Genomic DNA, 23,127 nt, shown 5'->3' on the forward strand with positions numbered 1-23,127 from the left:
TAGAATGCGGCACCTATCTCGCGGGAGCTCAGGACAAGTAAACCGTGGTGACAACTCTGGTGGAGGGGCAGGGCTCGGGGCAGGTGCCCGAGCACGAAACTTCAAATTCTAAGAGCCAATACACCTTCCGTCTTGAAAGTCGCGAAATATTTTCCCTTATCCCCAAATCATTCGCGCCCAATTCCTAAGAATGGCAACAAAAACAAAAACACAAGAATGTGTCGCCGATCGTGCTCCTTCTCAAACGCGGGGATATTTCTAAACTTTCCCCGAAGGATCATAACGAGTCCTATAGCCAGACATCGCCCCCAGAAACCGCAAGTCCCACTAGGCTGCACACGAAGCACACTGAGTGCAGCACTCTCCCCTTTTCAGAACGCCGCTTTATGTTCCAATCCCGATCCGAGCCTGCGAGCTGTGGCCGCACGCCCTGCTGGGACTTGTAGTCCACTCCCGAATCCCATTCCCGATCCGCGCAGACTCACACGGCCTCTATCTGCCCTTCGGTCTTGCTGAAGCCCAGCCCAGTATTCAATGCTCCCCACCCCCATCTCGCTCCGTCCCCTCGGGGGCCAACCTCCTCCGGTCACGTGGGAAGTCTCGCACGCGGCGAGTGGTCGTGGGGGCTCGGGGGCGGGGCGAAAGGCCCTGCGAGATTCCGTGCCCCTTGTCGGGCCGCTTGTTTGGCTGCTGCCGTCACCTCATGGCGACGCGGGTAGAGGAGGCAGCGCGGGGAAGAGGCGGCGGCGCCGAAGAGGCGACTGAGGCCGGACGGGGCGGACGGCGACGCAGCCCGCGGCAGAAGGTCAGTCAGGGGGACGCCCTCGTTGTTGTCCGGCCCGGGGGATGTTTGGGCTCCCTTTTTCAGGGTACACCTCTTCTCTCTCCCTGGTTACCTTTAGCCACGGGACGAACATCCGGTCCTCTTCCCTCCCGGGGGTGACGACAGTGGGAGCAGGTGGGGGTGGTGGGACCGCGATGGCTGGGGTGGGAAGGGACGACGGTTGGGGTTTGGCGGCGCGCGGCGGGGAAGCCGGGAGGGAGGGCAGGGGGCGCACGCGGTTCTAAGGGAGAAGGGGTGCGAGGCGGGGGTGCGCCAGGTGTGACAGCCACGTGCGGCCAGCACTGCGGGGATCCGGGCGCCAGGCGTTCCGTCTCCCAGTCACCGCCGTCACCGTGCTCCCGGCGCTGAGCGCCGCCGTCTAGGGGCTCGCTGGGGTCGTGGGCTCGCCCTCCTGGCGTCGGGCAGGTGCGCAGGGCGCGCTGCGGGGTGCCCTCGGGCTGCTCAGGCTAGGCTGTTGCGCAGTAAGATAACCGCGCGGGAGCCGGGGTGTGCTTGGCCCCCCTTCCCCCGCCCCCCTGCGCTCCCCGCCACTGCGCGGGCGGGCAGGAGAGCGGGTGAGCGTCGCAGGGCCGGTGCGAGCGGGACGCTCGGCCCCCGGGACCTAGACCCCGGGGCTCCGCGGGCTTGGCTGCACGTGGGGCCGGGGATGGATGGGGAGGCGATGCTGGAGGACCTTGGTCCTGCAGAGTTGGGATATCGCATGATAGCTGGTCCTCCCAGTCCTATTTACCACCCTCCCCTTTTTCCCCCTCTTTTCTTTCTTTCATTTATTATTAGTTTTTTTAATTTGATGAGTGGAAACTTGAACGCCTTCCCGACCCTGGTCTTGGGTCTTTCTCAATCTGGGAAACAGGCCGGACTGTTCCCCTTGCCTTACTTGACTCATGTCAAGGAGTTTTCAGTCCCTCCCTAGATACAGGAAAATTGAGACCTCTTTCAGAACGGGACAATTCCACTTGTTCTGGATCTCAGTGGGTGGAGTTTGAGAAAGATTGCACAACGAATGGGGTACAGGGTTTTCGGGGCCCTGGAATGGATAATTGCGGGGACCGAGGCTGGGAAGGTGGGAACCCCATCTCTTTTTTTCCTTGCAGGTGAACATATTGAAACTTTCAACTTGTTGGATGTCTTGCTTGATCACCGAGGGCTATTTAATATTACTTAATTGTGTATTTGAACACTCTTAAAAACTCCTGTATGAAATTACGAAATAATATTTTTCTAATGCAATTCATAAACTTCACATGGGAGAACAAAGGTCCAGTTTACGTCTGAGCAGAGTGTTAAGAATTAGCTTTTTGGGGCCTGTTTCTAAGGTCAGGTATTTTCATGTTTCTGCATGACAGTGTTACTACTTCTCAATTACCTCTCTTTCTTTCTCTCCCTCTCTTTGTATTCTAAAAGAAAGATCCAGTGCTTGCAGGACTGAACAAGAAGCTGTGGACCAATGTCCTGTAAGGGATTCAACACCGGCACTTTGGACACTTTACTTATTCCCTGAGGGTGGGGTGCCAATCTCAGTGTTTGATTTCGTAGGTTCCCCAGGGGAGGAGGACTCTGATAAAAAGCCACTGCAATTGAGGATATAAGTTCCCTTTTATGACACTGGGATAAGGACAAAAAGTCGTTGAATTAGGAACTGAGGTTTAATCAACTAGCATTTAAAATAACCAAGATAGGAGGTAATGACCCTTTCAGGTGCAGAGCTTTGGTTAACAGCTGGATAGGAATAGTCATGTGTGTGTCTACTCATTTTTGTTTATGTACCTCATACTCCATTCTTCTTTGCTTATGCTCTTCTGAGCATCTTTTTCTTTTTGATTTCTAACTGACAGTGACGGCATTCAAATACATGGTAAAATAACCTTTGAATTTTCATTTAACAAATTGGGTGAATATCTTGTGTTTGCAAAAATCATTTTTAAGCCAGCTATGGTGGCATGCACCTGTAGTACCACCTAGCCGGGAGACTGAAGCAGGAGGGTAGCCTGGGCCGCAGAGTGAGAGACCCTGTCTCTTAAAAAAAAAACTTGTTTTTTTTTTGTTTTTTTTTTTTGAGTCAGAGTCTTGCTCTGTTATCCAGGCTGCAGTGCAGTGAAGCGATCTTGGCTCACTGCATCTTCCACCTCCTGGGTTCCAGCGATTCTCGTGCCTCAGCCTCCTGAGTAGCTGGGATTACAGTTGTGTGCCACCACGCCCAGCTAATTTTTGTATTTTTAGTAGAAACAGCGTTTCACTATGTTGACCAGGCTGGTCTTGAACTCCTGGCCTCAGGAAGGCCACCCACCTTGGCCTTCCAAAGTGGTGGGATTACAGGCATGAGCCACTGCAACTGGCCAAAAATTTTTTTAAAAATCATTTTTACATTACTTCCTTGTGTCCCTTAATTTTAAAATTTCTTTTGGGTCACTGACTTGAAAAAATATCCCTTAATTCCAACTTAACCTCTACTCTTTTTTTCAGGAAGCAGAAATGTTTAATGAATTGAGTTTTTTGAAAATATTGAAAGAATTAAAAGAAAAGTGAGTGTTTTGTCATTATCTAGTTACATTATGGGACCTGAAGTGAGGAACAATTGGAGATGGGCTTTCTTGGTTCCTGGTTGCTTTAATCATCTGCCTAGTCACTCGTGACCTGCTCAGTTAATTGTGGCATTGTTTCATAACTACATCCATTTGAATGGTCTCTTGAGGTAGCCTTTTGCTTCTAAAGGTAATGTTACAGTACACTACTAGGGGTCTGTTGAGGAATTGTCTAAAACTGTGCTGATAGTAGCCACTAATGACATGTAGCTAAATTTGTTAACTAAAATTAAAATTAAAAATTTTTTTCTTCAGTCATACTAACCAAGTTTCAGGTATTCAGTAGCCAGTGTGGCTAGTGGCTACTGTATTAGAGCAGATCTAGAGTATTTCCATCATTGCATAAAAATTTTATCAGCATTGGTCTAAAAAGATGAGTACACAATATCTAGTATGTCAGGCATTTTTTAGAACATCAGGCTCATTCATTTTACCTCCTAAATCCCTATGTAGAATTTGCTTTATAAGGTTGATGTAAAAAAAAATTAATAGACTTTTTTTGGGAATGGTTTTTAGTTTTACAGAAAAATTGAGTAGAAAGTACAGTTTCCATATACCCCCTCACATACACCCTTTCCCCCTATTATTATTATTATTTTTGAGATGGGGTTTTGCTCTCATTGCCCAGGCTGGAGTGCAATGGCATGATCTCGGCTCACCACAACCTCTGCCTGCTGGGTTCAAGCAATTCTCCTGCCTCAGCCTCCCGAGTAGCTGGGATTACAGGCATGTGCCACCACGCCCGGCTAATTTTTTTTGTATTTTCAGTAGAGACGGGGTTTCTCCATGTTGGTCAGGCTAGTCTCAAACTCCCGACCTCAGGTGATCCGCCTGCCTCGGCCTCCCAAAGTGCTGAGGTTACAGGCATGAGCCACTGCGCCTGACTCTTATCCCCTGTTATTTACATCTTGCATTAGTGTGATACTTGTGTTAAAATTCATGAGCCAATATTGCTATATTATTATTGACTAAGTCCATAGTTTACATTAGGGTTCACTCTGGTGCTATATATTCTGTGCATTTTGACAAATGTGTAGTGACATGGATCCACGATTACAGTATCACACAGAAAAGTTTCACAGTCCTATAAATCCCTTGTGCTCTACTTATTCATCCCTCTCTCTCTTCCCCTAGACTACTGGCAGCCACTGATTTTATTTTTTTTAATTTTATTGAGATGGGGTTCCTGCTATGTTGCCCAGGCTGGTCTTGATCTCCTAGGCTCAGGCGATCCTTCTGCCTTGGCCTCCCAAAGTGCTGGGATTATAAGTATGAGCCACCACACCTGGCCTGATCGTTTTACTGTCTCCATAGTTTTGCCTTTTCCAGATGTCTGAGGTTGGTATTTTTTTTTCTTTACTAGATTTTTGCTTGGGAATGTTAAAAATTATTTACTATTAAACTAATTTTTAGGTCCATAAACCATGTGGAAGGATAATACAAGGTACCCAGGCCCAAATTAACAAAATCTTGCATTTACATAATGCCCTGTAGTTTTTATGGCACATTTGCACATACACTAACTCTTTCAGCACCAGTCAGAGGCTGTGGAGAAGGCTGGGCAGCTTTCACTGCCCTCATTTGCTGATGACAAGCTGCTCAACCAGGTTAACTCACTTGCCTAAGGGGTGAAGCTGAGTCTGGAACCCAATACTCTTTCATCTATACTACAGTAATGAGTAGTGTAGTACTGGGTAAATCTATGGATTTTGGAGTTGGGACTCGGCTTTCTGCCGCCCATAGCTCTGCAACCTTGGGCAAGTTTCTCAGTCTTTCTAAGCTTCAGTTGCATCATCTATAAAGAGGGGATAATGCTCATACCTACCACAGGGGATTACTGTGAAGAAGGAGTTGATGGGACACATTTGGCACAGTGTGGGATATGTAGAATTTTACATGGTTTGGAGGGGAGGACATATGGAAGAGATTAATTTCTCTTGCATTTAGGGTGCTAATTTTGTAAATCCATCTTCCAACCTTTATATTCTCTCCTCTTCCCAGAATCTCTCCGTGATAGACATAATGAGGAGAAATCAGGTCAGGGTTGGGCAAGAGTATGGGGGCAGGAAGAAGCCATTTCATTAATCTTGTTTTTCTCCCCATTTGCCAACTTGATGAACTTCCACTCTTCTAGTACAGAGATTAAGTAATGAGAAGTAAAGTGATCTGCTTACACCATTGTTTTCTAATTGTATCACCAAGCTTAGGTAAATTTATTTTTTTCTTTTACTGGGATCAAATAGGATAAGCAGTAATGAGAACAAACCAGATACAGCATATTCTGCTATTCATGCCACATTTTCATATCATATTATGCCATATTTATTATGTTATTGGAACGTGTTTTATTTATTTATTTTTAATTTATTTTGTTTTTTTGAGATGGAGTCTTGTTCTGTCGCCCAGGCAGGAGTGCAATGGCGCAATCTCAGCTCACTGCAACCTCCACTTCCTGGGTTCAAGTGATTCTCCTGTATCAGCCTCCCGAGTAGCTGAGATTACAGGCATGCGCCACCAGGCCTGGCTAATTTTTGTATTTTTAGTAGAGATGGGGTTTCACCATGTTGGCCAGGCTGGTCTTGAACTCCTGACCTCAAATGATCCACCTGCCTCGGCTTCCCAGAGTGCTGGAATTATAGGCGTGAGCCACCGCGCCTGGCCTGGAAGGTGTTTTATATGTTATTTTTTGTGTTATTTATATTGGTCTTGTCTAGAGAAGTTTTATTTAGGAAGGTATATATCAAATCCAAATGACATAAAACTGCTTTTGTGGGATTCTTCACAAGATTCACTATAATGGGCTTCTATTAAATAGATATGCTGTCACAGTTTTATACTTCTCAGAGTTATGTTTCAAAGGGAAGAAATTTTGAGACCTCAAATTTCATTTGTGTTTCATGCACTGTGTTAGTCACTTAAGGTGTGAATGCATTCTAATATCTCCTTAACTCTGCAAGGTAGGTGGTATCGCCAGGTATATAGATAAGGCATCTGAGTCTCAGTCAGAAACAAACTTGCTTGAATAATAGAGCCCACAGCTAGTGAAGTTTGCTAGAGTTAGTGTATAGTTGTGTAACTGATAGTATGACAGATGTCTTCTAATGCATGGGAAGTTTCTGCTTACCTCATTAAGTTTTAACTTAATACCTCAAGAAATCTGTTTGCCTGTTCCTCCTCTTCCTGCTGCCCTCCCCCTAATTCCTCTTGTTTGGTTCTAATGTGATTATGAATAACTTTTAGTTAGTATAACGGATGTGTCAGTATTTATAAAGTATGGGCCAGGCATGGTGGCTCATGCTTGTAATCTCAGTGCTTTGGGAGGCTGAGACAGGAGGACTGCTTGAGGCCAGGATTTTGAGACCAGCTTGGGCAACACAGGGAGACCCCGTCTCTATGAAGAATAAAAAACTTAGCTAGGCACATTGGTATGTGCCTGTAGTTCCAGCTACTTGGGAGGCTGAGGTGGAAGGATCACTTGAGTCCAGGAGGTCAAGGCTGCAGTGAGCCATGATTGGGCCACTGCACTCTAGCCTGGGCATGAGAGTGAGATCCTGTCTCTAAAAAATAATAATAATAAAAATAAAAAGTATAGGCTGGGCGTGGTGGCTTATGCCTGTAATCCCAGCACTTTGGAAGACCGAGGCAGGTGGATCACCTGAGGTCAGGAGTTCAAGACCAGCCTGGTCAACATGGTGAAACCCCATCTCTACTAAAAATACAAAAATTAGCTGGGCATGGTAGCACATGCCTGTAATCCCAGCTACTCGGGAGGCTGAGGCAGGAGAATCACTTGAACTTGGGAGGCGGATGTTGCTGTGAGCCGAGATCGTGCCACTATACTCCAGCCTGGGTGACGTAGAGGGAGACTCCATGTCAAAAAAAAAAAAGTATATAATAATATACAAATTTAATATCATATTCATCAACATTGAGATGGGACATTTCTAGAAGAGGATAGAAATAGGTAAGGTGACCTTTAAGATCCATTAAGACCCTGGGAGTATGTTTTTATGATTGAATCTACCTCCTAGTTGAAATTCTGTTGGCACTTATAAATACTTACATTACTTGAAGGAAAAGATACATAAAATAACTGGTGTTGTCCTCCTATGCTATCAAAATAATTGTATTAGCATTTATTGCTTAGGGTGTTGATTTGCATTCTGTGTTGCATTTCCAAAATGTCCCTAGAATGACCTCTGTTATCTCCTACTTCCTACCTTATAGTCTGTCTTGAGTAATATTTACTGGCTACTTTTTTTTTTCATGTTTCTTCTTTCCCTACTTTCAAGGTAGAATGGTTTGGCAAGAAAGATGTGCCAGTAGCTTAGAAACTCATTTCTTTATAGGCCTTTTGGATTGCAAAATGGCCCATATTAAAAGTGAGAATGAATGCATTTTGTAAAATATCTTTTTTTTTTTTTTTTTTGAGACAGGATCTCCCTGTGTTGCCCAGGCTGGAGTGCAGTTAAGCTTATTGCAGCCTTGAACTCCTGGTCTCAAGTGATCTTCCTGCCTCAGCCTTCCTAGTAGCTAGGACTATAGGTGTGTGTGCCACCAATTCTGGCTGTTTTTTTTTCTTTTTTTTTGAGAGACAGGGTCTTCCTATGTTGTGCAGGCTGGTCTTAAACTCTTAGGCTCAAGCGTGATTCTCCTGCCTTGGCCTCCCAAACTGCTGGGATTACAGGTGTGAGCCACTGCACCCAGCCTGTAAAATGTCTTCATTCAAATATTATAACAGTTCTGCTATGTGTCAGCAATTTATATCTATCAGCAATTTATACCTATTATACCTATTATATCTACTTACCCAAGAAGGTAAGTACTGTACATCCCAGTTTACAGATAAGGAAACTGAGATGTTGGCCTCCCTATGGCCACACAGGAGATGCTAAGTGGTATATTCAGAGTTTCGGCTCTTTGGGCTCCAAAGCCATTGTCCATATTTCGTATCTCTCATGTTAACATCTCCTCAGATAGTAAAGGTCACAAAAGTGCCCCTAGTTGAAAGTGAGCAAAACATGCTGGTAGGTAAAATAGTAATAGTAATAGTTTTTGCTAAACGAAGACAAATTATGAGGGATGGAGTTGGATGATTAGGGGATATCGAAAATTGATTATAATTTGGGGACCAGAGGAGTTTTGAGCCTCTTAATATCTTTTGCTTCATTCACCTAGGCCCTAGGTTAACCTTGAGATTTATGATTTAGCAGGTATGCCATGGTACAACTTCCTGCAACAGTACCTCCAAGTGTAATTTGAATAAATTGAAAGGTAGAGAGTTCAGAGAGACTCTCTTTAACTTCTTCTAAATAAAGTTCATACAACCTGGTGTTAGCAAAGAGTTGAAGTGGTCTGGGGCAGTAAGACAAATAAAAAGAAGGCTTGATGTTTCAGAGGTGTATCAGGGTTGGTCCATATGGTGCTAGGGAAGGATGACTTCATAAAATTGGGACAGGGATGTTCACTTAGGTAACCCATAAAAGTAAAGGACCATTTTACATCTAAGAGTCTGTGGCTTAAAGGTGCTAGTTGTGTGACCCAGCCCCTGTCCTGTAAATAGATCAGGTCCAAGTATATTTCAGTGGCTTTGGGCATTAAAATCTTTGAATGTCCTGCTCCTTTGCTGCTGAAAGAGGTACTTACGCTAATACAAGTATCTTTCAGATTGCAGATATTCATTGAGTTACAGTTTTCGAACTAGAAGTGATTTTGCAAATCATGGAATCCAGCATCCTTTATTTTTATAAAAGAATAATTTAGCCGGGTGCAGTGGCTCACGCCTGTAATCCCAGCACTTTGGGAGGCAGAGGCGGGTGGATCACGAGATCAGGAGATCGAGACCATCCTGGCTAACATGGTGAAACCCCGTCTCTACTAAAAATATAAAAAATTAGCCGGGTGTGGTGGCGGGTGTCTGTATTCCCAGCTACTCAGGAGGCTGAGGCAGGAGAATGGTGTGAACCCGGGAGGCGGAGCTTGCAGTAAGCCAAGATTGCGCCACTGCACTCCAGCCTGGGCGACAGAGTGAGACTCCATCTCAAAAAAATAAAAATAAAAAAAAGAATAATTTATTTTTATAAAAGAAATAGCCACAGAAGTTAAATGCAAAATTTAATGCAGTCATTAACATTCACTTATTAAAAGGCAAATGATGTACACAGTCTAATATAGATGTTACCAGTAAATGTACAATATTAGCACTTACACTGCTAGGTTATGAGACTAAAGAAGCTGTGTCCAAAGTAGACCTTTCAGGCCGGGCGCGGTGGCTCACGCTTGTAATCCCAGCACTTTGGGAGGCCGAGGCGGGCGGATCATGAGGTCAGGAGATCGAGACCACGGTGAAACCCCGTCTCTACTAAAAATACAAAAAAAAAATTAGCCGGGCGTGGTGGCGGGCGCCTGTAGTCCCAGCTACTCGGAGAGGCTGAGGCAGGAGAATGGCGTGAACCCGGGAGGCGGAGCTTGCAGTGAGCCGAGATCGCGCCACTGCACTCCAGCCTGGGTGACAGAGCGAGACTCCGTCCCAAAAAAAAAAAAAAAAAAAAAAAACAAAGTAGACCTTTCCGGATCCTTTTGCTTATTCTTGGCTTCTTCACCAGTGGGGGAGATCAGGTTCCCTCATCCCTTAGTTTAGCACTAGTCTGCCTCTCTTTTCTTGTCATTTACCTACTAATGGTTCTGTGTGTTCTTTGTGCTCTTACATGCTGTGACTGTTACTCTGGATCCTTTAGCTGCCTGCCCCCAGGTAGTAGTTAGGACAACTCCTAGAACTTACCCTGCCTCCAATTTATGATCCCTCCTCAGAACTCCATCATTTCTCTGGCTTCATTTATTTATTAATTTGTTTGGGTAACATGCCATACAGTTTGCCCATTTATAGTGTATAATTCAATTTTTTTTTTTTTTTTGAGTCGGAGTTTCACTCTTGTTGCCCAAGCTGGAGTGCAGTGGTGCGATCTCGGCTCACTGCAACCTCTGCCTCCCGGGTTCAGGCAGTTCTCCAGCCTCAAAAATTAGCCAGACGTGGTGGCGCATGCCTGTAATCCCAGCTACTTGGGAGGTTGAGCCAGGAAAATCGCTTGAACCCAGGAGTTGGAGGTTGCAGTGAGCCGAGATCATACCATTACACTCCAGGCTGGTCGACAGAACAAGACTGTCTCAAAAAAAAAAAAAAAAAAAAAAAAAGAAATGTTGTACTCTGGTTATCTATTGCTGCGTAAGAGATCACCCCAAAATTTACTGACTTGGAACATTTGTGATCTCACATTTTCGGGGTTTAGGAATCTGAGTGTGGCTTAGCCAGGTCCTTTGCTTTAGGGTTTCTCGAGGGCTGCAGTCACCTGAAGGCTTGACTGGGAAAGATCCACTTCCGAGCTCACTCTTGTGGCTGTTGGCAGGCTTCAGTTCCTCGTGGGCTGTTGGACTGAGGCCTCAGTTCCTCATGAGCAGTTGGCCGGAGGCCTTCCTTGGTTCCTTGCCACATGGGTCTTTCTGTAAGCATCTCACAACATGGCAGCTGCTTCATCAGAGTGAGTGAGAGAGAGTGCCAGCACGAAAGAGAAGGAAGTTGCAGTCTTTTGTATCGTAATCATAGAAATGACATCTTCTCACTTTTGATGAATTCTCTCTTCATTAGAAGCCAGTCACTAGGTTCAGCCCACGCTCAAGGGGAGGGGACCATTGGGGGCCATGGCAAAAGCTGCCATACATGTTAACATAAGTAACATTTTAAAAAAATTAAAAATAGCTGATTTTCCAAAATGTTATTGGAAAGAGTGGCATTCTTTTACATTTTTGCAGATCTCTATAATGAATGGCTTAATAGAAGACATCTGCTTCTGCATTCAATCTGTTGTAATATGCCCTTTCAGCCTAAGTATATGAAGAGAATGTGGCCTCACCCATGTATGTAGTTGGAACAGGGAGGAGTATTGTAATAGTCTTTGTGGATAATTGTGGAAATCCTTTGATTCTGTTGGTCTGTCTTGCGTGTCAAATGGGTCTCTTTTCCCCATGTGTCATTTTGTAATACCATCCATTAGTCATTTCGAAAATATTGGTTAACTGAATTGTGTTCATCTTCCAAATGTTGGTACGTTTTGGTATACTATATAAAAATCACATTTGTTAATTAATCACCACTGATCTCAGCAGAAAAGTCTTTTCAAGAATTGGGAAGCTGTTAAGCTCATGGTGGCAGATAATTTTCAGAAATTCTATTTTTTGCTTGAAAGCTCAAATTTTATCATTGGCAACAAGTACTGTTGTTTGCTTGCCTTGAAGTGACAGGCTCTCTTCATATATTTTGGAGAAAATGTCTGCCAAATACCCAGGTCTGAACAAACAACCATAGTTTGTCTATTTAAAAAATGTTCCATAGAAAGAGCAGCAAGTTGGGTTCATAACTCAAACAGCTGCACTCATGCTTTTTTCGAAGACCACCAGCATACTGTGGTGTACAGCAAAAGTTTTGTTTTTTTTTTCCTTAGAGACAGGGTCTTGCTCTGTCGCCCAGGCTGGAATGCGGTGGCATGATCATAGCTCACTGCAGCCTTGAACTCCTAGGCTCAAGCAAGCCTCCTGCTTCAGCCTCCCAAGTAGCTGGGACTACAGGAATGTGCCACCATACAAGGCTAATATTTTTATTTTTTGTGGAGACAGGGTCTCACTATAGCTGGTCTCCAACTCCTGGGCTCAAGTGATCCTACTGCCTTGGCCTCCCAGAGTGCTAGGATTACAGGTATGAGCCACTGTGCCCAGCCAGCATTTCCTTTTTTTTTTTTTTTTGAGACGGAATTTCACTCGTTTCCCAGGCTGGAGTGCAATGGCACGATCTCAGCTCACCGCAACCACCGCCTCCCGGGTTCAAGCGATTCTCCTGTCTCAGCCTCCCGAGTAGCTGGGATTACAGGCATGCGCCACCACACCCGGCTAATTTTGTATTTTTAGTAGAGACGGGGTTTCTCCATGTTGGTCAGGGTGGTCTCGAACTCCCGACCTCAGGTGATCCGCCCACCTCGGCTTCCCAGAGTGCTGGGATTACAGGCATGAGCTACCACGCCCGCCTGCATTTCCTTTTTAAGGTGGAATAATATTCTACCTTACATATTAACCATATTTTGTATATCCATCTGGCGATGGATACTTGGGTATTCATCATGATTCTTAGCTTTAGATGTGGTTCTTTAGGACGTCCCCTTATAGAAGCATCAACCTCCATGCCAGGCTTAATAAATGTAGGTCTGAAATAATGGCTTCCTCCCCTCACTTCCTACTCTGCTCCCTAGTTTCTTTAGCTATACAATGGGGTGATGTTCCTACTGTCTTAGAATTGTAACTGTGAACTAAATAATGTATTTAAAATGTCAGGCATTAGGCCGGGCATGGTGGCTCATGCCTGTAATCCCAGCACTTTGGGAGGCCAAGGCAGGCGGATCACGAGGTCAGGAGTTTGAGACCAGCCTGGCCAACATGGTGAAACCCCATCTCTACTAAAAATACAAAAATTAGCCGGACGTGGTGGCGGGCGCCTGTAGTCCCAGCTACTCGGGAGGCTGAGGCAGGAGAATTGTTTGAACCCAGGAGGCGGAGGTTGCAGTGAACCGAGATCGCGCCACTGAACTCCAGCCTGGGCGACAGAGCGAGACTCTGTCTCAAAAAAATAAATAAAATGTCAGGCATTTAGTAATGTTAGTTTTTTTAATTCCTTTTTTTCACTCAGAACTTAGCCTTGCATGTATTCTGTTAGCCATCTTGTGTGTTCCATTTATCTCACATAGTAAACTTAGATATTGACCATCTAATTCCACTTGGGAATAATTATCCATCATCAAATCTTTTTTTTTTTTTTTGAGATGGAGTCTCGCTCTTTAGCCCAGGCTGGAGTGCAGTGGCGTGACCTTGGCTTACTGCAACCTCCGCCTCCCGGGTTCAAGTGATTCTCTTGCCTCAGCCTCCCGAGTAGCTGGGATTACAGGCTTCCGCCACCACGCCCGGCTAATTTTTGTATTTTTAGTAGAGACAGGGTTTTACCATGTTGGCTAGGCTGGTCTCAAGCTCCTGACCTCAGGCGATCCACCCACCTTGGTCTCCCGAAGTGCTGGGATTACAGGCGTGAGCCACTATGCCCAGCCACTTTATTATTTTTTTTAATTTTTTATTTTTTTGAGACAGGGTCTCATTCTGTCACCCAGGCTGGAGTGCAGTGGCACAGTCTCAGCTCGCTGCAGTCTCAACTTCCCGGGCTCAGGTGATCTTCCTGCCTCTGCCTCCCGATTAGTTGGGACTAGAGGCGTTCACTACCACACCTGGCAAATTTTTGTTTAGAGACGGAGTGCTGCTATATTTCCCAGGCTGGTTTGGAACTGCTAGACTCAAACAATCTGCCCACCTCAGCCTCCCAAAGTGCTGGAATTACAGGCATAAGCCACCGATCCAGGCCTGGAGAGGAGGAAACTTTTTTTTTTTTTTTTTTTGAGATGGAGTCTCACTCTGTCACCCAGGCTGGAGTGCAATTGCGTTATCTCAGCTCCCTGCAACCTCTGCCTCCCGGGTTCAAGCGATTCTCCTGTCTCAGCCTCCTGGGTAGCTGGGATTACAGGCGTGTGCCAACACATCTGGCTAAGAGGAGATACTTCTGAAAAATGCTTATTTGTTAGTGTATTTCCTGTGGAGCAGTTCTTGGCTTCAGCAACCTCAGACCTGATACGGTTTGGATCTTGTTCCCTCCAAATCTCGTGTTATATTGTAATCCCAGTGTTGGAGGTGGGGCCTGGTGGGAGGTGATTGGATCATAGGGGCCCTCATGGCTTGGTGCCAACCATCCCCCGATAGTGAGTTCTAGCGAGATCTGGTTTTTAAAAATATGTGGCTCCCCTGACCCCTTAGCTCTCTTGCTCCTGCTCTCGCTGTGTGGCACGCCTCCTCCTGTTTTGTTGGAGCTCCCTGGGCCTTGCCAGAAGCAGATGCCAGCACTGTGCTTCCTGTACAGCCAACAGAACCGTGAGCCAGTTAAGCCTCTTTTCTTATAAATTACCCAGTCTCAGGCATTCTTTTTTTGTTTGTTTTTTGAGACAGAGTCTTGCTCTGTCGCCCTGGCTGGAGTGCAGTGATGCGATCTCAGCTCACTGCGACCTCCACCTCCCGGGTTCATGCAATTCTCCTGCCTCAGCCTCCTGAGTAGCTGAGATTACAGGGACATGCCACCACACCTGGCTAATTTTTGTATTTTTAGTAGAGATGGGGTTTTACCATGTTGGCCAGGCTGGTCTCGAACTTCTGGCCTCAGGTGATCCGCCCGCCTCAGCCTCCCAAAGTGCTGGGATTACAGGCATGGGTCACCATGCTCGGCCTCAGGCATTCTTTTATAGCAATATGAGAATGGCTAACACACCTCCCTTTCCATTACGCTTACCTGAAGTCTAGTCCCCAAAACATCCAGATAGTCAAGGACTTTCCCCCTTTACTCAGTGGTCAACTGATTTATTTAAAGGCAACCTACCTTTCTCCCAAAGATAGTGATTTTTTTAGCGTTATGATAGATTAATTCTCCACCTAGTGGGGTTGGAGGGAAAGAGGTTGGCTATTTTCTCTGCTTATAAATGAGTCTACAGTCGTTGGTGAGTTCTCCTGAAGCCCATGTCTTGCATGTATTTTATTCTTTTTTTTTTTTTTTTTTTTGAGATGGAGTTTTGCTTTTGTTGCCCAGGTTGGAGTGCAATGGCACAGCCTCTGCTCACCACAACCTCCACCTCCTGGGTTCGAGCAATTCTCCTGCCTCAGCCTCCCGAGTAGCTGGGATTACAGGCATGTGCCACTATGCCCGGCTAATTTTTGTATTTTTAGTAGAGACAGGGTTTCTCCATGTTGGTCAGGCTGGTCTCGAACTCCCAACCTCAGGTGATCCGCCCGCCTCGGCCTCCCAAAGTGCTGGGATTACAGGCGTGAGCCACCGCGCCTGGCCTGTATTTTATTCTTAATGTTAGTGTTGCCTGTGAACCCTGTGACAGTAATAAAAAGCCCGGGCTTTGAACAAAGCCAGACTCCCCGTGTTCAGATCTTGGCCTAACCGTTGCATAATCTTGGGCAAATAAGGGATACTTTTTATTAGCGATTTTTTTTTTCTTTTTTGTTTTTTTGAGACGGAGTCTTGCTCTGTCACCCAGACTGGAGTGCAGTGGTGCGATCTCGGCTCACTGCAACCTCTGCCTCCTGGGTTCATGCGATTTTCCTGCCTCAGCCTTCCGAGTAGCTGGGATTACAGGCGCACACCACCATGCCCGGCTAATTTTTTTTGTGTTTTTAGTAGAGACAGGGTTTCACTCTGTTGGTCAGACTGGTCTCGAACTCTTGACCTCGTGATCTGCCCGTCTCGGCCTCCCAAAGTGCTGGGATTACAGGCGTGAGCCACTGCGCCTGGCCAATACCCAGCTATTTAAGAAGCACAAAGGGGCCAGGTGCGGTGGCTCACGCCTGTAATCCCAGCATTTTGGGAGGCCTAGGCAGGCGGATCACGAGGTCAGGAGTTCGAGATCAGCCTGGCCAACATAGTGAAACTCCGTCTCTACTAAAAATACAAAAATTAGCTGGGCATGGTGGCGTGCACCTGTAATCCCAGCTACTCGGAGGTCTGAGGCAGGAGAATCGCTTGAACCCGGGAGGCGGAGGTTGTGATGAGCTGAGATCATGCCATTGCACTCTAGCCTGGGCAACAGAGTGAGACTCTGTCACAAAAAAAGGAAGCACAAAGGAAAATATTCCAAAAAAGGATCATTTGACAGCCAAAAAGTAAAATAAATTAAGGCAGAGCCAAGAATTATAAAAAGAAAAAATAATTCTTCATTTCCAACTTCTAGGTCCACAATCCAAAGGTAATTATGGTGAACAATTCTGGGGATATTCTTGTAGGAAAATTGTATCCATATATTGGCTTATACAGTATATGGGTATTTTAAATTTATACTGATGTATTCATCCTGTACTGGCCATTTGCCTGTTTTTCCTACCTAATTATACTATGTTGGCATACAATCTGTTTTATTCCTTTGAATGGCTGCATAGTTTTACCTTGTATGGATGACCATTATTTAACCAGTTCCCTACTGGTGGACAGTTAGGTTGTTTTCTGGTTTGGTGAGTAACCATTTACACTTGAGTGAGAATATCTGGAATAAACTCCAAGCGGTAGAATTGCTGGGTGAAAGTGCATGTGAGTTCAGACGTTGATAGAGCTTGCTAATACCTCTACAAACCCACTCTACCAATTTGGAGCCCCCCACCCCCTGCCAAAAGTATGCTGAGTGACCTGTTTGCCCACACCAAGGTTGTTTTTTTACTCCTTTAAAATGTGGTAAGTTAAAGATGGTACCTTGGTTTGCTTTGCATTTTTATTTGTATATTGGGCATTTTTAGTTCTTTAATTGTGATCTGCCTGTTCACAAACCCTTGAAAACTGTGTCTCTGGCTCATTTGTAAGGGCTTCCTGCAGTCTTTTGGCTAGTCTGAAAGTTTTTAGTTTTTAAAAATTTGTTGTAGATTTAAGGGGTACAAGTTTCGTTACATGGATACATTATGTAGCGGTGAAGTCTGGGATTTTAGTATAACCATCACTAGGAATAGTATAAGTTGGGCCCAATAGGTAATTTCTCATACCTCACTGTCCGTTGTCCCTCCACCCCAGGAATTTCAAAGATTTTAATTATTTAGCAAATTAATCTCCAATCATTACCACCCCCCCCCCTTTTTTTTTTTTTTCTGAGACAGAGCCTGGCTGTGTTGCCCAGGCTAGAGTGCAGTGGTGCAGTCATAGCTTGCTGATCTTCCAAGCTCAAGTGATCCTCCCACCTCAGCCTCCTGAGTAGCTGGGACTGCAGATGTGTGCCGTCACACAAGGCTAATTTTTTTATTTTTAGTAGAGACAGGTCTTGCTGTGTTGCACAGGCTAGTCTTGAACTCCTGAGCTCAAGCAATCCTCCTACCTCTGCCTTGCATAGTATTGGGATTACAGGCTTGAGCCACCGCACCCGCCCCCACCCCCTTTTTAAAAATAGCTTCTGGGTTTTTTGCTTTCCTTTGAAAGGCCTTCTTGGCTACTCTGTGCTACTGAGATAGCCCTGCTCTGTCTATGGAGCAGTCATTCTGCTGTATATAATTTCATAAAAATAAAAAAACCAAAACAACAACAACAAAAGAAAGGCCTTCTTCATGCCAAGGTTATGGAAAAAAATTTGTTGAGGACTTCTTCAAGCTCTTTGTGGTTTTCATTTTTCATGTTTCAATCTTGGTATATCTGGAGAGGGTAAGACAGGATAACCCTTTGTTCCCCCATATGGTTTGGGAGATATCATAAATCATTTATTTCCTTTACCAATTTGAAATGACACCATTTTTAATGTAGTAAATTCCCATGTATGGGTCTGTGTGGTCTGTTTTTAAAGACAGTGCTATATAACTTAGGAAGTCTCAGACAAGTATTTCATACCTAAAATTTAAATAAGATCTCACCTTTGGGAGTTTATATTTGGAAACATTGAGAATTTATTATCTTAAAGAATATAGACATGTTGTAGAGACATGTATACCAGAATCTAATTATATAATATTGCACAGTAATATTTTATCTGTTGAAAATAAATATCCTTTCATTTCATTTCTTTGTTCTAACATAGTAAAACATACTATTTAAGGAGGCATTGAGTTATGTAATACATATTTTAAAGGCTTTGATCCAAAATGGTTAAAACAGGAATTTGAGATAAATGATTGATAAAGCATTAGCTGTGAGGAAAACTGTGCTATCTCCAGTAGTTCTTTGGAAGATTAAAATAGCCTTAGTGTATACACTGTTTTAAATGACTTGTACAAAGCTGAAGTCATTTTTGTAATTTAGCCACATGACAATGTAATTTTTATAATAGGTTTGTTTGTAAAACTTTGTATTTGGAAATGTGAAAGCCCCTCAAAATACTGGAAGGGTTTAGGAGGAAGGTTTATGTTTTACAAAATCAAATAAGGCCAATAGCTGATGCCCCAAGAGTATGGGGTATCTTTGATATCTTTCACTATTTCCTCATCCATTTCTGTCTCCACTGCCCCTCCCAGGGCAGCGCGAGCATGGTTGCACATGCACTGTTGTCCGTACACTCCTGGTTGAAGTTAACAACTCTTAGGGTAAATTATTAGAAACAGAGGGTTGGAGGCCGGGCGCGGTGGCTCACGCTTGTAATCCCAGCACTTTGGGAGGCCGAGGCGGGCGGATCACGAGGTCAAGAGATCGAGACCAAGGTGAAACCCCGTCTCTACTAAAAATACAAAAAATTAGCCGGGCGTGGTGGTGGACGCCTGTAGTCCCAGCTACTCGGAGAGGCTGAGGCAGGAGAATGGCGTGAACCCGGGAGGCGGAGCTTGCAGTGAGCCGAGATCGTGCCACTACACTCCAGCCTGGGTGAAAGAGCGAGACTCCGTCTCAAAAAAAAAAAAAAAAAAAAAGAAAACAAAGGGTTGGAAAAATTTTTAGAGATAATTTGGTTTATCCTAAAACACAAAATTAAGGCCAGGCATGGTGGCTCATGCCTGTAATTCCAGCACTTTGGGAGGCTGAGGTGGGCAGATCATCTGAGGCCAGGAGTTCAAGACCAGCCTGGCCAACATGTCACGCCTGTAATCCCAGCACTTTGGGAGGCCGAGGCCAGTGGATCATGAGGTCAGGAGATCAAGACCATCCTGGTTAACACGGTGAAACCCCATCTCTACTAAAAATAGAAAAAAATTAGCTGGGTGTGGTGGTGCACGCCTGTAGTCCCAGCTACTCGGGAGGCTGAGGCAGGAGAATTGCTTGAACCTGGGAGGCGGAGGTTGCAGTGAGCTGAGATAGGGCCACTGCACTCCAGCCTGGGTGATGGAAGGAGACTGTCTTAAAACAAACAAAACAAAAACAAACCGCAAAATTAAAAAACAACAACAAACTAACTCCAGTTCCTTAATCACTTCAGATTATTTGAAGCTATCCCTACCCCCAAATTAGACATGTCTTACCTCCCTAAATCCCAGAGTTAATCCCTGCTAAAAATTCTACATATCTTTCATGATGTTTTCTGAATGCATATTGGTATTTCTAGTGTGCTGTGTATTTTTAGACATTTAATTTAGATTTATTTTGTAACTGCGTCAGAGATCTGTTTGATTTTGAACTTGCATTTTCCAAATCTGATTTATAAAGTGAGGGAAACAGTGTAATAGAGAGAACATTGACTCTTGAGTTTGGTGGATGTGGTTTTGAATTTTCCCAGCCCCTTTTATTGATTTTAATATGATTTTGAGCGAGTTACTTAATCTCATCAAGTCTCATTTTCTGTACCTGGGAACAATAAGGCCTGTATCTCAGTGAGGCAGGGAAGGTTAAATGGGGTCACTTTGAGAACACCTCACACAGTGTCAGCCTGAGGTGCTAAAGGTTCCCTTTACTTACTTGATAAGTTCCTCCTAGACTGTTTGGGAATCTGAAGCAAGCTAAGGATGTCTGTCTAGGAAAATGCAGAAATACACACAGCCTTTCCCAACTGCTCCCTCTGAAGGTCCACTCTAGCTCTTGCTGGCAAGGACTGGGTAATTTGTGTCCTCTGCACATACCTGGCCCTGGTCAAAGGTGTTTGAGCTCATGTGAGCAAGCAGTAGTTGAAATAATTAGGAAGTGAATGTGGGTGTTGGTAGAAGGGAAAGAAACCTAAAAAATTTTTTTTCCTTTAGGTTTTAATTTCCATGTTCTTAGTTTTGAATGTTTTGATCCAAAAAGCTATTACAAGTAGTTGATGAATGCAGAGTACTTCCTCAAGTTCATTTGCAAAAATTTCTATGATAGTTGTTCTTTGCTCCTGTCGTTTATTATTGATAAAATGGTGGCCGCCCATTTTGAAGGCATCTCTTGGTCAGTTAGTGAGTCCTCTTAGCTCCAGGTATTGAGACAGTGGAAGGAAGATTGCGAAATATATCCTTTGACCGGAGGGGAGTGGCTAGGGTGGGGGATTATTGGTGTTTAAGGCTCTTGTAAACAAACACTTGTAGCACAGTGTTGTGCTTCTCTAAAAGGTACACATGCTGCTCACAAGATGCAGATGTGATAGCTTTTGTGTCATGATTTTCTACAGGGAAGGGTTCTAATAGAAATCCATCTGGAAACTACTCAGTGTTGGTTTCATTTTCATTTGAGATTGGAATTTAAATAAACATCTCCTCCCCTTTTGTTTTTCCGAATAAGGCACTATATTAGAGAGCTCTCTTCATTTTGCTGTTAAAAAACATGTTAAAGCTCTTGTAAAGGTAACTCAAGGCACCTAAGTTAAAAGGTGAAAACACGCCTGCTGTGAAAGTCTTGTCCCCACTCACTCAGTTTGTCTCCAGTAATGTTTCTTTGTGTCCGGCCAGAGATTGGATATACTTCTCTGCTCATACATTTATACAGCACCTCCTGAAGCCTCATATCATGGCATATGGTATGTACTACAGGGTATTTTGCTTTTTCCCTTATCAACCTATCCTTACCAGTAATTATATAACCGCCTTATTCTTTTTTTTAACAGATAGTATAGTACTCAATTGGATGGATGTACAGCAGTTTATTCATCCAGTCTATTTATTGATATTTAGGATATTTCTGATTTTTTGCTACCATAAATAATGCTGCATAAATAACCTTATGTATTATGTCATTCACAAATGTACTGGTATATCTGTAGGAAAAACTGGTAAGAAATGAATTTGCTGGATCAAAGCATATGTGACTTGATGTTTTCTCCCTCCAACATCTTATGAAAAATTTCAAAGGTACTGCAAAGTTGATACTAAACATCAATTTTGCCACCACCTAGATTTTACCTTTGACATTTTACTCTGGTTGCTTTTTCAGTTATCTGTCCATTTATCTGTCCCTTCACCCATGAAGCCATCAGAAGTGCATATGTGCTAAGTTTTAGCAAATGCATGCAAATCCCCATCAAGATGCAGAGCATTACCAACACCCTAGAGGTTCCCTTGTGCTGGTTCCCAGTCTCCTTGGTGGTTAAGTCAATTTATCCTCCCACCAGGAATGCTTGAGAATGCCCCACACCCCCTCCCACAGTGTTGTCGAAGTTTTTGATGTGTAAAATGGTATCTTATAGTTTTTTTTTTTTTTTTTTTTTTTTGAGACGAAGTCTCGCTCTGTTGCTCAGGTTGGAGTGCAGTGGCGTGATCTCGGCTCTGCAACCTCCGCCTCCTGGGTTCAAGCAATTCTCCTGCCTCAGCCTCCCGAGTAGCTGGGATTACAGGCACCCGCCACCACGCCCGGCTAATTTTTGTATTTTTAGTAGAGACGGGGTTTCACCATGTTGGCCAGGCTGGCCTCAAACTCCTGACCTCAGGTTGTCTGCCCGCCTCAGCCTCCCAAAGTGCTAGGATTACAGGTGTGAGCCACTGCACCAGGCCAAGATATTTTCTTCAATATTTTCTTCCAACACTTCTGTCTGTGTATGTACATACGTGCATACACACAGATGGTTCCTGGCTTACTGTGGTTCAACTTGCATGTTGACTTTAGAATGGATTTATCACTGTGTAACCCCAATGTATGTTGAGGAGCATCTGTATACATATATGTGTGCGTATACAAAATGTACAGTACATTCTGTTTTGTAATTCATTTTTGTACATCGTATTTTGGGAGCATCTCTTCCCCATTATTAAGTAGGCTTCTCTAAGATGGCTGGGCCAGGACAAGGATGTTTGAACAGTAGTAGACAGAAGGTAGTTATGAAGCAGTATATTTTTGTGGTTAAGAGCATGGACTCGGAAGCTAGACTGCTAGAGTTCAAATCTTTGCCCTGCAATTTACTAACTGTGACCTTAGGCAGGATACTTAACTTTACATGCCATAGTTTGCTCATCTCTAAAATGGAGAAAATAATAGTGCCTACGTAGTGGCATTGTTGTGAGGATTAAGCTAGTTAATATAGGAAAGTTCTTACAGTCGTGCCTGGATGTACTATTTACTGTATGAGTGTTAGGTGCTACTACTATTTATATAAGAGATTGATCCAAGAAAAGGCATCCAGAATGTGCATCAGAGAGAGAAGACAGAGTAGAAAATTGTACTGGGCATATGATATAGAATTCTCTGGTTGAGGAGATGAGGTCTGAGAAATCATTTACAATTTAATAAAGTTATTGGCCTAAGAATTTGCTTAGTATTCAATAGCCCAGGTACAGAGCCCCAAGTAGGTTGTTAACTGAATAGTCCTTGTGGTAGAAAAATTGAGGCCTGCTATTTCAAGAGTATTTGTAGACTGTGGTTTGAATCAAGTCATGTTGGAACTGGGCTTATTAATAAACAAAAAGATTTTGTAGAGCCAAAGTATATCTTTCATTAGCAAATGTAAAAAATACCCCGATACGACATCAAAATTAGTTGTACAAGAGAGAAGGGAAATGTAATACTGTCTTGCTTCTAATGATAAAAACAGTGGTATTTTCATTTTTTGTTTGTTTGAGACAGAGTCTCGCTCTGTTGCCCAGGCTGGAGTGCAGTGGTATGATCTCAGCTCACTGCAACCTCCACCTCCTGGGTTCAAACAATTCTTGTGCCTCAGCCTCCCGAGTAAACTGGGATTCCAGGCACGTACCACCATGCCCAGCTAATTTTTGTATTTTTACCAGAGATGGTGTTTT

The 23,127-nt window shown here is 44.1% G+C and overlaps 1 protein-coding gene across 2 annotated transcripts in view; it reads left to right on the forward strand.

The window, feature by feature from the left end:
* The first annotated feature begins 582 nt into the window (after window positions 1-582).
* The window catches only part of TXLNG (taxilin gamma), a 57,770-nt gene continuing 35,225 nt past the window's right edge, over window positions 583-23,127 (forward strand). The window contains exon 1 of one of the 2 annotated variants that reach the window (XM_055269377.2): window positions 583-805. In XM_055269377.2, coding sequence (XP_055125352.1) covers window positions 704-805 — 102 coding nt within the window. In that variant the 5' untranslated portion in view covers window positions 583-703. Of the gene's footprint in view, window positions 806-20,855; window positions 20,919-23,127 lie in introns of those variants that run through there. The other variant, XM_063634565.1, reaches the window with a different exon arrangement.

This window comes from Symphalangus syndactylus, chromosome X (genome assembly GCF_028878055.3).
Source record: "Symphalangus syndactylus isolate Jambi chromosome X, NHGRI_mSymSyn1-v2.1_pri, whole genome shotgun sequence".
Taxonomy (NCBI): Eukaryota; Metazoa; Chordata; class Mammalia; order Primates; family Hylobatidae; genus Symphalangus; species Symphalangus syndactylus.